The following is a 14972-nucleotide window of genomic DNA, read 5'->3' as shown; positions in this document are numbered from 1 at the left end:
TGCTACGTAGTAGCTATGGCAAAGTTGGGAAGAAATGACCTTTTTCTTGATGGTTTCTCCTTTCTTTTCACTAGTCTATTTCAGTGTGCTGGACTTCCAACTCCAGCGCCTCAGCTCCCTTCTTTGTTTCTGACTAGGGCCTGTCTAGTTTAGATAGCAGTATATGTTACGGCATATACATTACATAATGATAGCAGTATAATGTAACATAATGGTGCTTTTTAATTTCTCAGGCTCCTTTGGTTGAATGTGTAAATGATTCAGGCTAAGGTGTTAGTGGCTGGAAGCTTTACCCTTGATCCGGAGAAGCAAGATACCATAGGAGCTGAGTGCAGGCTCTTGAGTGAAACTGCCCTAGATTCAAATCTTGACTTTATCCATTATTCACTGAGTGGGTTTGAGAAAGTTAACTACCCCTCCTGTGCCCCACTTTCCTTATTTGCAACATGGGGATGATAACAATATCTACTTCATAGAGCTGTTAGGAGGATTAAAGAGATCATAATCATAATACTACTACTTACCCACTTTATTGACCACTTAGAACCTGGTTCTAAGTCTGCACATTTATTAATTCATTTATATTTGAATAAAGGACTTGAGAAAAATTGATGTTTTAACCCAGAAGAATGGACCCTACTGGGGAATTTCAGATACACCAGAACACTAATTGCAGAAATGTTTTGGGGGAAGGTGGTACACAAGTGACACCTCTATGAAAGCAAATATTAGACACCCTAACATATAATGCTGGCCCTAGTATCCAAAAGTAACTATATAGAAGATTTTTACAGGAAGCATATACTTCTATCAGATTTCCAAATCACTGATGACGTTTCTAAAAAGCTGCTTATGGCTGTTTCCTCATTTATAACCCAGTCTCCAATAAACAACTGCAACGGGACAGACCATGGCAGTGAAGACAGAAATATGACCAAGCATTTCCCATATTACGAAGAGGGCTACTGAGCCAAGAAGTCCCAATTGTTGTTTAATTCAGAGTTGTTTCATCAGATAAGCTAAAGAACATGGAGACATTGAAAAACAACTGCCACGTACTCAGTGTCTATTATGTGCCAGGTATTTTGTGCCTGGCACCACACACACTTTATTTTTAACCCTCATGATAACCCTGCAAGGTGAAACATACTTGGTCTCATTTTACAGATGAGGCAAATAGTTAAGACAAATTGAGTAACTTGCCTAGGGTCACATAAGTAAGTAAGTAGCTGAGCTATGATTTAAGCCCAGGTAGGTCCAATTCCAAAGTCTATGCTTTCTACTAAACCTTGAGACTTCTCTCATTTTTTTACTAACTGGGCATGCCGGCACATGAAAAACACAAGTGCTTTGTTTGTTACTTAATCATCTCATTTAATCCTCACCACAACCGTGCGAGGTAGGTAGGGATATTTACCACTATTTTACATATGAGGCAACTGAGGCACTGAGAGACTAAGGAAGCCCTTGCTAAGGTCACACAGTGTGTGATAGTCCTGGAATCTGGAATCTGGAATCTATGCTCTTAACACCTATGCTGTAGAGTAGTGCTGTCCAACAGAAATATGATCTGAGTCACATGTGTAATTTTAAATTGTCCAGTAGCCACATTAAAAAGTAAAAAGACACAAGTGAATTTTAATTTATTTTACTTACCCCAATATATCCAAAATATCACTTCAACATATAGTCAATATAAAACAATTGAGATATTTTACTTCTTTGTACTTAGTCTTCAAAAGCCAATGTGTATTCTATATTTACAGGAGATCTGAATTCAGACTAGCTACATTTCAAGTGCTAAACGGCCACCTGTGGCTAACAGCTATTGTATTGGATTGGGTAGCTCTAGATCTTGACATAGAGGCTAAAGATTGAATAGAAGAAAGAAGAGGAGCTTTGGTTTTCACTGACCTGCAGATGTGTCCTCAAAAAGGTTTTCCTTTTGGTATACTCAAAGTTGTTTCTCATCAGAAGATACAAAAGTGCAGAGGCTTCATTCCTGGTTGAGCTAATCTTTGATGTGCAGCACTTTAAAACCTCATAGCAAAATGCAGCACACATGTTTACCCTTCCTTTGAAAAAGGCTGAGGGAAACTAAAGAACAGGAAAAACATAAATAAGTATCTGAAAACCCAATCATAAAAGTCAATCAACTATCAAGTGCCTACTATATTCTAACCTAAAACTATGCTGGGTGCTTTGAGGATACAAAATCAACATAAGGCTAGGGCTCCACTCTGGAGAACCCAAACTAGTTAAAAACATAAAGACCAGCATGTATTAATGACAGAACAATGCAAGTCAGTATACAAGTCTCTACAAAAATGTGAGGTGCTGACTATAAGTGCTACGGATCTAAGAAGAGCTCATAACGGTCTGGAAAAGAAGATAATTAGGTTCTCAGTAATATGTATTAAATTAATGAATGACTGAAATGATGAATGATTGATGGGTCTCAATTTGGGCCTTAAAAATGGTTAGGACAATCTGCATTACTTACTCTTTTGCTTTATATTTAAACAGTTCCTTATATTATGAACTTCCAAATGCTGAGAAAATTATACCAGGAATCTATTCAGCAAATAAAGTTGATCTTTAAACAAAATGGGGTATAGATGAAGTGTACACACACAAACATAAACATGTGCATCCTCTATTCATAAACTGTTGATCAAAATACATGTTGGCATAGAAAAAGAGTAAAAAAAGTGACTAATTCTCAAAACAGGCAAGTGGCTGCTACTTTGAGAACGTATTCACTCTGTTTCGTGGAAAACAAACTATACATGTAACATAGGCTTATTACAATCTTCCATGCTTACATGTCTAGGCAAGCAAGTAGTAAGCTGCTCCAGGGTACACAATGGATGTTTTTCAGGGAGTGTGAAGCTAGAGGGCCACCCTTTCAAAATTATTTCTTGGGAATATTGAATTTAAACCCATATCATAGGAACCTATTTTCTTTTTATCACCTTAACACCGAGTGCAATGCTATGAAAGTTTAATAAATGTTTTCTAGTTGGCAGTTGAAAGATCTCATCAATAGTCTCACCGGATTAAACCAAATCTTGTTGGGCAAGATACTCTAGTACGAAAATAAAGGAAGGGAAAGCATAGCTGTAGTGTAGTTAATCCGCTATAAGAAGTCTTCTACCGGAACTTCCCTGGTGGTCCAGTGGTAAAGAATCCGCCTTCCAATGCAGGGGATGTGGGTTTGATCCCTGGTCAGGATCTTCCATCCCCTTCTATGTTGTTTTTCTCCCTACATTCCAGCTAAACTGGGCCTTGCAGTTCCCAGAATTTCAAGCTCTATCCCAACTCCAGGCCTTTGCATATGCTTGTCCCTCTCCCTAGAATGTTCTTCCTTACGCTTTTCAAACAGCTGGTGCCTTTTCCTATTTCAGGTCTCATTTTAAAAGTGACAAACCTATCTAAAGTAAGGTAACTCCCACAAATCATTATTCGCTATCTCAACGCCTTGGTTCCTTCCTAGAACTTGTGACAATTACTGTTTTATTTACTTGTTTATTTTCTGCCCCACCCTCCTTGCCCACTGAAAGCTTCATGAGGGCAGAGACTAGGCTTCTAGGCTACTTTTTAAAGAGATTCTCCCCCTCCCGCAACAGTTTTCTTAATAAAAATCTAATTATGGTGCTTTCATGCTCCCTGATGCCTAAAAGATGAAGTCTAACTCCTAAGATGAGGACATAATCATCCGGTCCCCATCGACCTCTTCAGTCTCATCTCTTGCTGAGTCCATACTAAATCCTAACTCCGGTGCTGCAGAGAAACTTTTGCTAAATTAGTGTTTCCCGTCCTTCTCCTGTTCATCCTCAGTTCTCTGTATAGACTTCTTTTAGCCTAATGGTATTTGTGGATGTGCATCAATGTGTGTGTGTTTCCCTCTACTGGACAGTAAGTCCTCAGACTGTATCCCTGACACAACGTCTGACACCAGTAAGTACCTACCCAGTAACTGTTTGTTAAATGAATTATTTCTGAATCTCTTTCCCTTAGTTTCTCGTAACATGCTTGCACTGAACTCAGTTTTCCATTTATTTCTTTATTCAAAAAATTGTATTAAATAATGGCAATTTAGGGCTTCCCTGGTGGCGTAGCGGTTAAGAATCTGCCTGCCAATGCAGGGGACACGGGTTCAAGCCCTGGTCCGGGAAGATCCCACATGCCGCGGAGCAACTAAGCCCCTGCACCACAACTACAGAGCCTGCGAGACACAACTACTGAGCCCACGTGCCACAACTACTGAAGCCCGCACGCCTGGAGCCCATGTTCCGCAACAAGAGAAGCCACCGCAATGAGAAGCCCGCGCACCGCAATGAAGAGTAGCCCCCGCTCGCCGCAACTAGAGAAAGCCCGCGTGCAGCAACAAAGACCCAATGCAGCCAAAAATAAAAAAATTAAAAAAAAAAAGAATGGCAATTTAAAAATAAACCTTCAAGATCACCTAATTTCTATATCAGTTAAACCCCGTAAGTTGCCATACAAATAATGACAAAAAAGTTTTCCACACTCAGCTATCCTATTACACAAATTGGTTAACTGAATTTGTCTTGTTGGAGTTACACATACCAGAGTGGAGGCCTAGACTGTGCCTTTCCATAATTTTAACTCCATCTTGGTTCCTGATGCTTTTAATTATGTTTAAAAGCTATCAAAACCAGACCAGAAATAAATCTTTGCTATCTGTTTCAGTCATATTTATTCCTAAAAGCCTAGTCTGAGGTTTTAGTTTAGATGAGGTAAATGGCCTGAAAATTTAGAGCCCACAGATACAATTCGCACTGAAAAGAAGGATTCATTCATCTGAACGTGTATTGAGTGCCTACGATTTGCAAGATATCATACAAGGCCCTGGGGTTATAAGACTTGGTCTCTGCTTTCAAAGTGCTTATACATGAGTACCCTCACAGCTTATATATCTTCAGCATGACAATACTTTCAAAAGAAGCAAAAGAGAAGAAAAACTGGCAGTTGGTAATTTTAAAATGATACTCTTCAGAAAGGAATGACAGGACAAAATAAAAAGCACGTGCTGATTTTAGGGAATGCCTGGTCAGGCTCTCTTTACGTATTTTGCTGTTCTAATATTTACAAAGGCAGGATTTAATGGCTTCCTTATCTGAGGTTTGGAGAGGTCTTCGCAATGATCCCTGTTCCCCTTTCCTTCTTGCTATGAAGCAAGGCCACTCGCAGCCACAGAGCTCTGCTCTTACCTTACTAATGAAAGCTCGCAGTGAGGCAAAGACATGTTTCAGCGACACTTCAGATTGCCCATTTTTAAGAAAAGCAAGATGAATATCAAATACTTTTTTCATTAACGGATTGTGGCCATCATTATTTAAAAGTTGGCTCTACAAAACATGAAAAAAAAAATTTGCAGAAATAGTTTATGCTGCTCCCCCTAGAATGAGAGAACACGCTTTACCAACAACCTGTTTATCAAACCACTGCTTGAAAAGTAACAATAAAAAGTTTAACATAATCTAAAATCATCTGTGCCATCTTTCAACTTGGAAATCTCAAAATACTATATAAACTACATCTATACTTAATTCCACAATTTTAAATAGATGAAAAAAATCTTTTTCCAGTATAACACAGCAAATACAGAACTAGTATGGGAAGAGTATTTTCTATTAACCTAACCATATTGCTCCTCAATTCAGAAATCAGTAAATTAAAAATGGATACAAGGTAACCAGCCTTTGTATTTCTCTGACAAAGTAATGTAAGAATTAAGGAAAACATCAATTCCATTTTAAAAGTCTAGTATCTAATTTGCTTTTAAATGTATGTTTAGCATAAGATATCTTTAGCCACTGGTGACAAATTAAACCCTCTATGAGTAGAGATAATAACAGGGATCACAACTGAACAGACTACGTAAATTGTTTAAATGTTCCTTGCAAATAGAGATATAAGAGAAACAACAAATTGTAGAGAAATATCTATTGGTTTGTGAACCTTTAAAAAAAAGGCATTGGTTAACACCTCCAGCCCTGCTCTCCTATCCCTCAAGAAACTAATTACCGGGTTACAACTTGGCCAAAAGTAACAACAATGAACCAAAACAATATGCAAACCTGTAACAGATTTAATAGTAACCTTGATAGCCAGAATCCCTGAATGGTGTTTGATCTTTCTGTTAGTCTACTTCTAACAAGCATGGGGTAGTGGTTAGAAGCATGGACTCTTGTGATAACTGGCCTAGATCAGAATCCTGATTCTGCTAACTAACCACCTATGTGACATTAACTTCCCTGTGAGCCTCAGTTTCCTCATTTTAAAATGGGAAAAATAACAGTATCTATATCACGAAGCTAGTGTGAGGATTAAAGGTGAGTCCACATTTGTACTTTTAAGTTTACTAAGGTATAATTTACATACCACAAAATTTACCTATTTTAAGTACATGATTCAATTAGTTTTGGTAAATTTCCAGAGTTCTGCAACCATTACAACCCAATCATTCCCATCATCTCAAAAAGATCCTTGGTGCCCATTTGCAGTCCTCTTTTCCACCTCCAGACCCACAACAAAAAAGTGAGTTAATGTTTCTAAAGCACTTAGCGGATAGTGCCTGACATCTACCAAGAGATGTATGTTAAACAAATAAGAAGTATTTGAATAGGAGGAAGGAATACAACGCAAACCTTGAGACCAAATGTCTTACTTACTGGCACAATAAAAAATGAATTTGGGTTGCATTTTAATCAGAACAAACTTAATACTTCATAAAGGGATTTTGCAGCCTATTTCTTATTAGTATCGAATTCAGTTTTCCCTGATAAGCCTCTTGGAAAAGCACAGGCCAGGTTTCCATAGTAAATCCGGAGGGCTGAAGCAATTAACTGAATTACTTAGAGAAGGGGGGAAGAAAAGAAAAAAAATCTGTATAACTCAGATGAAAAGCCAGCAAGAGTTTTCACTTTTGAGTTCTCCCACTACTGTTACCCTTCATTATAGTTATACAGTCTTTACTTTTCAAAGCACTCTCACGTCCATTATCTCATTTTACATCTTCAACAACCCTGCAAGATAATTGCTTTTAATTTCTTCTTCTTCTTTTTTTTTTAATCCTAGCAATGATGATTTGTATCGAGAGGCAAGCATCTGAGAAAAACCACTAGGCACCTGATGAGGGAAGCCAGCCGGCCAGCCTGCCTGGACATCATCTGGCTTGACAAGATACCTCATCACAACGGGTGTTTGGATAAACTGACTCAATCATAATTTGGGCTAAAAAGTACTGGATATTTTCATAAAAGTGTGAAAGAAAACTGTTTTTAAACAGGAAAATAAAAGAGAAGGGAAATTCAGGGCAAATTAGTCCAATCCTCTCATTTTATGGATGTGGCACACGAGTCTCAGTGATTTCCCAAGGTCACACAGGAGCCAAACTAGGTCTGCCATCCAAGTTTCCTGACTGCTCACCGGGGGCTTTTATACTATACTAAGCTTCGTCTGACTAATTAGTTTTTGCATAATATTTTCTTTGCAATGATACCAACTGAGTTCTAACTCTTCATGTTTACCTTGAAGCACTGGGTGAAAAATGATATGGTATCTAGTACTGTTAGGGAAACTTCAGTAGCAGTATTGCCTTCAAGAAGTGCCTGATGGAAAATGTCTGCTTCAGTTGTTGCAGAACCTGGGATTTAAAAAAAAAGAAAATTAAAACTGCCCAACACAGAGATTCACATAACAGTTTTGAATGATATTCTCCCCCAAAGACTCAGAGAGAGAGACAAACACAAAGAAAGCAGGCTTTCAATACCTGCAGACTTAATGAGTTTCACTGTGTTTACTCCTTAATCAAATATGGTCTGGGTTAATCAATTCCACTGATTTTTACTTCAGCTCTGTATCAACAGCTCTGCAACAAATAATTAGGTGCCCACTTCTTTGGAGACAAGATTTCAGTGATGAACTATGGTGATGTAACCAGGAAATAACGCAGGAGGCATTTTAGGCTGTGCTGTTAATTATGTGTGCAAAAATGAGAAACTCATAGAAATGCAGCTACATTACATACAGTGGTGCCCTATGGCCAGATGTTTTCAATGATGCCAATGGTATGAGATGTTTCTAAATCAGAAGGAAAACAAAGCATCTGGGCCAACTGAAATACACAGGTTTATTATATTGATATTTTTACAAGTGACAAAGAGCAAAGCTGAAGGCTGTAAGACTTGCATTTTTTTTAAAGGTCTTGACTCTATTAGCTCAGGTCCATCTGCTCAAGACATTTGTTTTTATTATCAGCCCTTATCGCAAAGCCAGTTCTGCTGGCTTCCTTTTATGCAACCTCCAAAGGACTGCGTGGAAATGAACGTTTATCTCACTCTTTGACTTTTTTATTAATATTTGTTTTTCAGAGGATAGCTTCCATTTATATAACCCTGTAGCTTCCTCCTTGTCCTATTCGACTTGTCAATACTTCAACCTAAGTGAAATACATCTTTGTCAAAGTACTATTTACAGTTCTTTGATTTCTGTGGTCAGCTCAGCATGGACAATCCCTTAAGATCACTGAATGAACAATAGCAACTCTAAACAAATATTATACATACTATTATATTAAGATGCCGTTATTTGCATTAAAGTAGGAATAAAGGATATCGAATGTAAAATAATATAAGAACAATAATTCAAAGGGAAAATTAACTTCCTTGATATTGAACTAAGAAAAAAAACCCATTATTACCTAAAATTGCTGAAAAATCCATGCATATTTTATCATATATTCACATATGATGAAATGACTGTTCATAAACAGAGATATGCAATTGTATGTATGTATGGGAGATGATTACCAATTGTATTGGAGATTTAAGCCAGTACTTCTTTAAGATTAAATAGTATAAATATCTGTTTCAAATGGGTACCCTACACACATTTTTCACTTACTGTGATTAAGTGTAAATGAACTTTCCAGGCTACTAAGATGTTGAAGCCGGGCCTGCATTATTCCTGATCTGTTTCGAAGAGCTGGCATGGTTTGCGATTTTCGGTCTATTCCAAAGTGTTTTGACATCCAGGCATCATGCACCCTAAAATAAATGTTAAAGTTAGGAATGGAGCACTCTGAGAATACATCTCAACGTTAGATTTTTTAAACTAATAAATGACTAGGTTTCCACATAAACACTGTGTTATGCTCAGTATTTACTTGGCTTAAATGAGGCATCACTGGAAATTGTATGAAGCTTAATGTACATTTAAAATAGCTTATACTATACGAATACAAGTAAGGAATTTAGAGAGTTTCTTACTTCCCTTCTTCTCCTCAAAAATATCAGAGTAAAGTGGACAACACTCCAATAAGATCCAGTCTTTTCTCAGGAGGTAAGGAAAGGCAAGAGTCAGAGAAAACAGTAAGAGGGATACTCGGAGTTGACGTGAGGTGGAAGAATTCCTGGAGTTAGATGTTTAAGAATGAGTGCCTATCTAATCTGTTTCTGGACCTGAGTTAAACTTGGAGCAGAAATTTTTACTCTATAAACATGTCTATTTGCACATTTTTCTTTGTTTTCCTTTAATTTTAAGGTTCCATTAAAAAAAATTACAACCGGGTAATACAGGAACTAAGGAAGAAAAAGAGTTTGTCTATCCTCTAATAAACATAGAGGGTGGGTCAGCAGAATCTTAGAGGTTAAGGTTCATGGTGGTAGTTACCATACCAGTTCTAAACCAGTTCCCAGTGCTGGGAAGACAGTGGAAATCATCCCCTGAATTATTAGGATGTTCCAGAGACTCAGCAGTAAACCTCATCCAAACAGCCTCTTTAGTTTTTGGAAGTGCCATGGAATTTACTTAAAAAAAGAATTCTATTTGAGTTCCTTTAATGACTAACTCTACCCCTGAAATATATCTTATTGAAATAAGCAAGTAATCTTTTCCTTACAGTTCCTTATTAAGTATTTATTTCACTAAGACTTACACAGCAAAAAGAAGAAATAAATAATATATAGTGCACGTCCCAATTGCTGTTGGGGATTTCTATTCACGTTAGTAACTGAGGTGAGTATTGACAGGTCGTAGATAAAAGTACAGATCTTACAGTTGTCCTCACTTTACGATTTCCTGCCTTCCCCTTGATCTAGCCCTTTCTCACATCCTTCAGAAGAGACAAGCATCTGTTCTAGGAGTAGAACAGAAACTCTGCATATCAGTCTAACTACTACCCTCTGGAAAACTTAAAAAATGTTCACATCAGATTAATTTCAACTTTGAGTTGAGACGCATTAAATAAATCATGGGTATCTTAATGTCAACTCAAAATGAATCATCTAGGTTATACATGGCATAATTAAGACTGCCCTCTGTTGGAAGAGAAGAAAAAAAGTGGAAATTGCAGTGCTATGGGAATTACCTTGCTATGTTTCTTTTCCCCATATATCTAAAGTGAAACAAACATACTCTAGAAAGAAAAACAAGAGCATGTTAGTAAGATATTACCATACTTTGCATTTTAACAAGTAATATTTGAAAATTCATGTGTCACAAAGAATGACCCATTTAAAATCATATTACAATAATATGTTTTGGTATACAAAAATAAATATACAAATAACTACTTGCCATATTATATCTTTCTACATTTATTTGCTACAATTACATCAGCACCAAAAAGCTCCATGTCTTCATATACAATTCTAATGACATATTTTTTAAAAAACCGTCAATGCAAATCATCCCTTGTGCTTTATAGTGTGTGTCACAGCAAAGGTCTCTAGCACAGTGAGTAACACCTAAAAAGGTTCTTAAGCCCTAAAAATTGGGGCAATTGCTATATTTTTTATAATGGCATTAAAATACTTTCTAGTATGGAAAATCTCAAACACATACAAAAGTAGAGAGGACAGCAAACTAAATTCCACATACCCAGCACCCACCAGCTTCAACAATTATCAGCTCATGGCCATTCTTAACTTCTACCCCAAACAGGTCCCATGCTCTCCCTCCACACTCCCTACTGCCTTTATTTTTTTTAAAGTAAATCCCCAACATCATATATTTTCATTAGTAAACATTTCAATATAATTAGAGTAGTTTTTTTTAATCGTAATTTTTATTTGCTGACATTTTCTGCAAAATTTTGAAAGACTTTACTAAGTTCTTATGCATAGATTACCCTCTTTGTGTTTTGGTAGACACACACATACGATATCATATATGTGTACTATTTATTTAGAAATTTCTTACATTTCATTCTAATTTTTCTTTTAGCTTTCAATAATGACGTAAAAATAGCTCAGCATACAATACAGGACAATTTCCAACCTCCACCTAGGAAAAAGGCTAGATTTTTTTCCCTAAGGACCTTGCAGTAGAGAGAGAGATATATATATATATGGAAATATATATATATATGCATTTCTGAAGTAGGTAGAATTACTCAGCTCTACATGAGTACAAATTCTAAATTCCAACATTTAAGCTGCTCCATTAAGCCAGCATCTGCTCTAAATGAATGATTTAGGACAGCTGATGCCACTTCCAGTTTTCCAGATCACAGAAAGACTCCTGATGGTCTGCAAGGATGCACTATTATTAGCTAGAGTTTTCTATAATATCACAAGTATTTCATCTCCATGTTTTTCTTCTGTCTATGTGTGAAGAACCTGTATGTCAGCCTCTAAACTATCAAAATAGTTTATCATTTCCTACATTATTAACAAATATGCTGTTGAAAACAGAAAAGGGGTAATATTTTATTATGTATAAAAATTAAGCTCCCAAAAATAAGAGGAAATTTTATGAAAATAAGTTAATATAACTTACTCTAGAAGTATAAGAATGTTTATGAGCTCCTGGGGAGATACTTTATTCCAGTAAGTTAAGAGTGTATCTGAAAATGGAATGAATAAAGTGTTACATCTTGAGATAGCATAGATCTTACAGCGAATAGCGCAGTGAACTCCAATGTACCAATAACTTAGTTTCAACAGCCATTAACTCACAGCCAATTCTGTCTCATCTATATCCTCCCCTCCTATCTCATCTCACTGCCCAATACCCACACTGTATTCTTTTGAATTAATTCTAAATATACCTTTTAATCTGTAATTATTTCAACTTCAACAATTATTTTTATGTATTTTATAAATGTTCTTTTGGATGGCTTATCATCCCTGAAGACAGAGGAAGGGAAGTAGACCTGGGGTTTTTAATAAGCTTCCTAAAATTTTATGCAAGATGGTGCATTTAAGTACATTTTTCCGAAGGTAGGGTCAAGCACCTTCGCCTGCTACTCAAAGGGCTCTGCGAACCAAACAGTCTGAGAACTTTAAACTTTAGAGGAAGAGACTGATAACTTTCTTTTTCCTCTTTGCCTTTGGATTATCAACCCTGAAGTCCTGGCAATATACAAACATACACACACATTAATGGAACTACTATTTCAGATATAAAAGTCCCTTAAACCTATCACATACATTTCTCTTTTGAGCTGTTCCCTTTTTTTTTTTTTTTTTTTTAACACACTCACAGAGACTTTTTTAAAAAGAAAAATATTGCCCTCACTTAACCTTCCATTCCTTTTTTATCCTGTTCAGATATAGCTAATGGTGTCAGCAGGTCCACTTCTATATTTAAAAACCTGGTAGGGATCGCAAAAGTAGGCAATGACGTAATGGCCTGCCCCGCGAGAGCCTCTGAAGATAGGGATGGACGACTAGGTAATGTTGGCTAAACGGAGGGGTGACAGGGAGGGAAGAGTGTGTGGGTTTTGACTTTATTTCCCCAATTTACTCAAGACCATGAGTACTGACAGTTTTCAATGTTTATAAAATACTGATCATCAGGAATAAAGATGCTAACATAAGGTCAAATTAGATTTGTTTCAAAAATAAAGTGAGCACTGACTTCCGGTCCCCCCCCCTCCGCCTTCGGGAGCCCTTCCGGCTCAGCGCAGCATGGCTCTCCCAGAAGTCACTGCGTTTCCGGTCTCTCCAGCCTCTCGTTACAGGCCGGCTTGAAGGCGCTGTCTTCCTTCTGCGCACTGGCTTTTCCCGCCAAAAGGAGGCTCGGGTCTCCTTTCCGCCGCCAAACCGCGCCCTTCTGTCCACCTCCGAGCCATCCTTGCACCCGCCTTGTGCTCTGAAGCCTCTTCGCAGGTCTGTAGAAGGGGTGAAACTCTCGTCCCGTTCGCGGCCCAGCTCTAATCAGCAGCCCTTCCGCCATTTTGCCAGCGGCGGTTTGTCTCCACTGTTTCCCAGTCCCAGTCAGGGAGACGAGATGCAGGAGGGGAACGTGGGTGGAGGAGACAAGGGAAGTGGCCGGAGATCTCACGCAAGAGATAAAAAGCAGGTTAGCACCTGTGATTTGTTTTCTGACGCTTTTAAAAAAACCTGGCTAATCCTAAAAGAGCTGCATGACAGGGAGGTACTCAGTCTCCAGAGGAAACTAACCAGTCTGAGGAAAGAGCGATTGGCAGACAGAAGGTGGACGGGCTCCAAAGCCAAAATTGAAGAGTTGATGGAGCAACAGAAAATCCTGAATATCACCATCCATGACCTGCGAGATAAGTTAAGCTCTAAAATATGTGACCGCTGTTCAGTGAACGAAATGTACAGGAAGACGCTACAGAAAGAATTTTACCATATCCAACAAAAAAATATGAAGTTTATTGCTTCGCTCATGGCAGAAAGGAATAAATTAAGAGAAGAAAATAAACAGCTTTCTGCAAGACTAAAACTGAAGGAGCAACAGCTTCATCCTTCTAGTTCTGATAGTGATGACGATTTCATTCCTTGCGCTCAAAATAGCAGGCTAGTTTTTTCAGTCAGGGAGCCTGCACCCAGATCTCAGATGCATCTGCCTGTCAGACTGGTAAAGCAGTCAAATACTGAAGAGATGAAATCTGGAGGCAAAAAGGAACAGCAACGGAGTCCCACGTTTCCAGGTCCACTTTATGGTCAGGGCATCTCTGAGGTGCCAGAGACCCCTCTGGAGAGTTCCTCTAACAGCAGTAAGCCTGCCACAGTAAGGAGTGCCAACCGGAAGTCATCTGTAAGTTTTCCTTTAACATCTAAACCTGGCGCTCAGAGCGGGTATGGATTTCAAGGTGACTTCAGCCTTCCTGAAGACAGGCTTGGCAATACACAAAAGGAACTGATTTTCACACAGAAGACCTCCACACAAAAGCGTAGAGCTCAGATGTACTTCTCTTGGAGCCCTTCCAGTATTTCTGCGAGAGAAGACCGACCTACTCCATTAGTATCTGAAACTTCAGAGGAAGATATGCCTGGTCATACTAGCTCATTTCCTCCTCTTACACAGAGAAAGGAAAAGCGCCCTTTAAATGTATTTCCTTTTGACTGTACTTCTAGTGGGAAAAGAAGATCAGTGACTGGTGTTGCCCATTACAAAACTGGATTTTCGGTGAGAGACAGCTGTAACCAGACACCTTTCAATGAAGAGTTGACTGTGAGGAAGAATACTACTGAATCTACAGGTGCAGCGCATGGTGCTGATAAGCCACAAGGTGAGACCCAGAGTTTCATTTTGGGGTCTGCAATAAAGAGAAAAGCCAGGGTACAGTCAGAAAGAAGGAAGTAGCTTTCCCTCTTCCTCTCTCTTAAGGAGACTGCTTTTCTTTTCCAAGAGGACAGTCTTGCTGTCAATTCAGACTGTGTAACTGATAACCCCTGACTCTGATATACTTCTCAGAATATAATATACAAAGCAATAAGACCTACACAAAAGTTGGGCAAATGACTAAGACTTTGAAACAGTGAATTATTGCCAGTTAATAAATTTCAGCTACAGAGAAGGAAACTCATTCTTCAGAATCCCTGTACTTCCATATGAATGTGTAGGGTCTACCATCTTTTTGCTGAAATTAAGTTGCTACTGTTTATGAGTCAATAAAAAGCCCAAAAAACTGAAAGCCAAGAGAAGACCTAAAGGGCGTGGACTTTAAGAGTTCAACATTTAAATGC

At 38.1% G+C, this 14972-nt stretch overlaps 1 protein-coding gene across 3 annotated transcripts in view; it reads right to left on the bottom strand.

Moving 5' to 3' along the window:
* The window catches only part of DOCK11 (dedicator of cytokinesis 11), a 188423-nt gene that overhangs the window by 46403 nt on the left and 127048 nt on the right, over positions 1-14972 (bottom strand). For all 3 annotated transcript variants that reach the window (XM_036840277.1, XM_036840275.1, XM_036840276.1), the window contains 6 exons: positions 11812-11878; positions 10400-10447; positions 8935-9077; positions 7560-7675; positions 5238-5375; positions 1915-2097 (listed from right to left, as the gene is read on the bottom strand). In XM_036840277.1, the coding sequence (XP_036696172.1) occupies positions 1915-2097; positions 5238-5375; positions 7560-7675; positions 8935-9077; positions 10400-10447; positions 11812-11878 (695 nt within the window). The remainder of the gene's footprint in view (positions 1-1914; positions 2098-5237; positions 5376-7559; positions 7676-8934; positions 9078-10399; positions 10448-11811; positions 11879-14972) is intronic.

The sequence above is a fragment of the Balaenoptera musculus genome, chromosome X, assembly GCF_009873245.2.
Source record: "Balaenoptera musculus isolate JJ_BM4_2016_0621 chromosome X, mBalMus1.pri.v3, whole genome shotgun sequence".
NCBI lineage: Eukaryota > Metazoa > Chordata > Mammalia > Artiodactyla > Balaenopteridae > Balaenoptera > Balaenoptera musculus.
The sequence above is the reverse complement of the archived record's forward strand: the minus strand, read 5'-3'. Positions and strand labels throughout refer to the sequence as shown.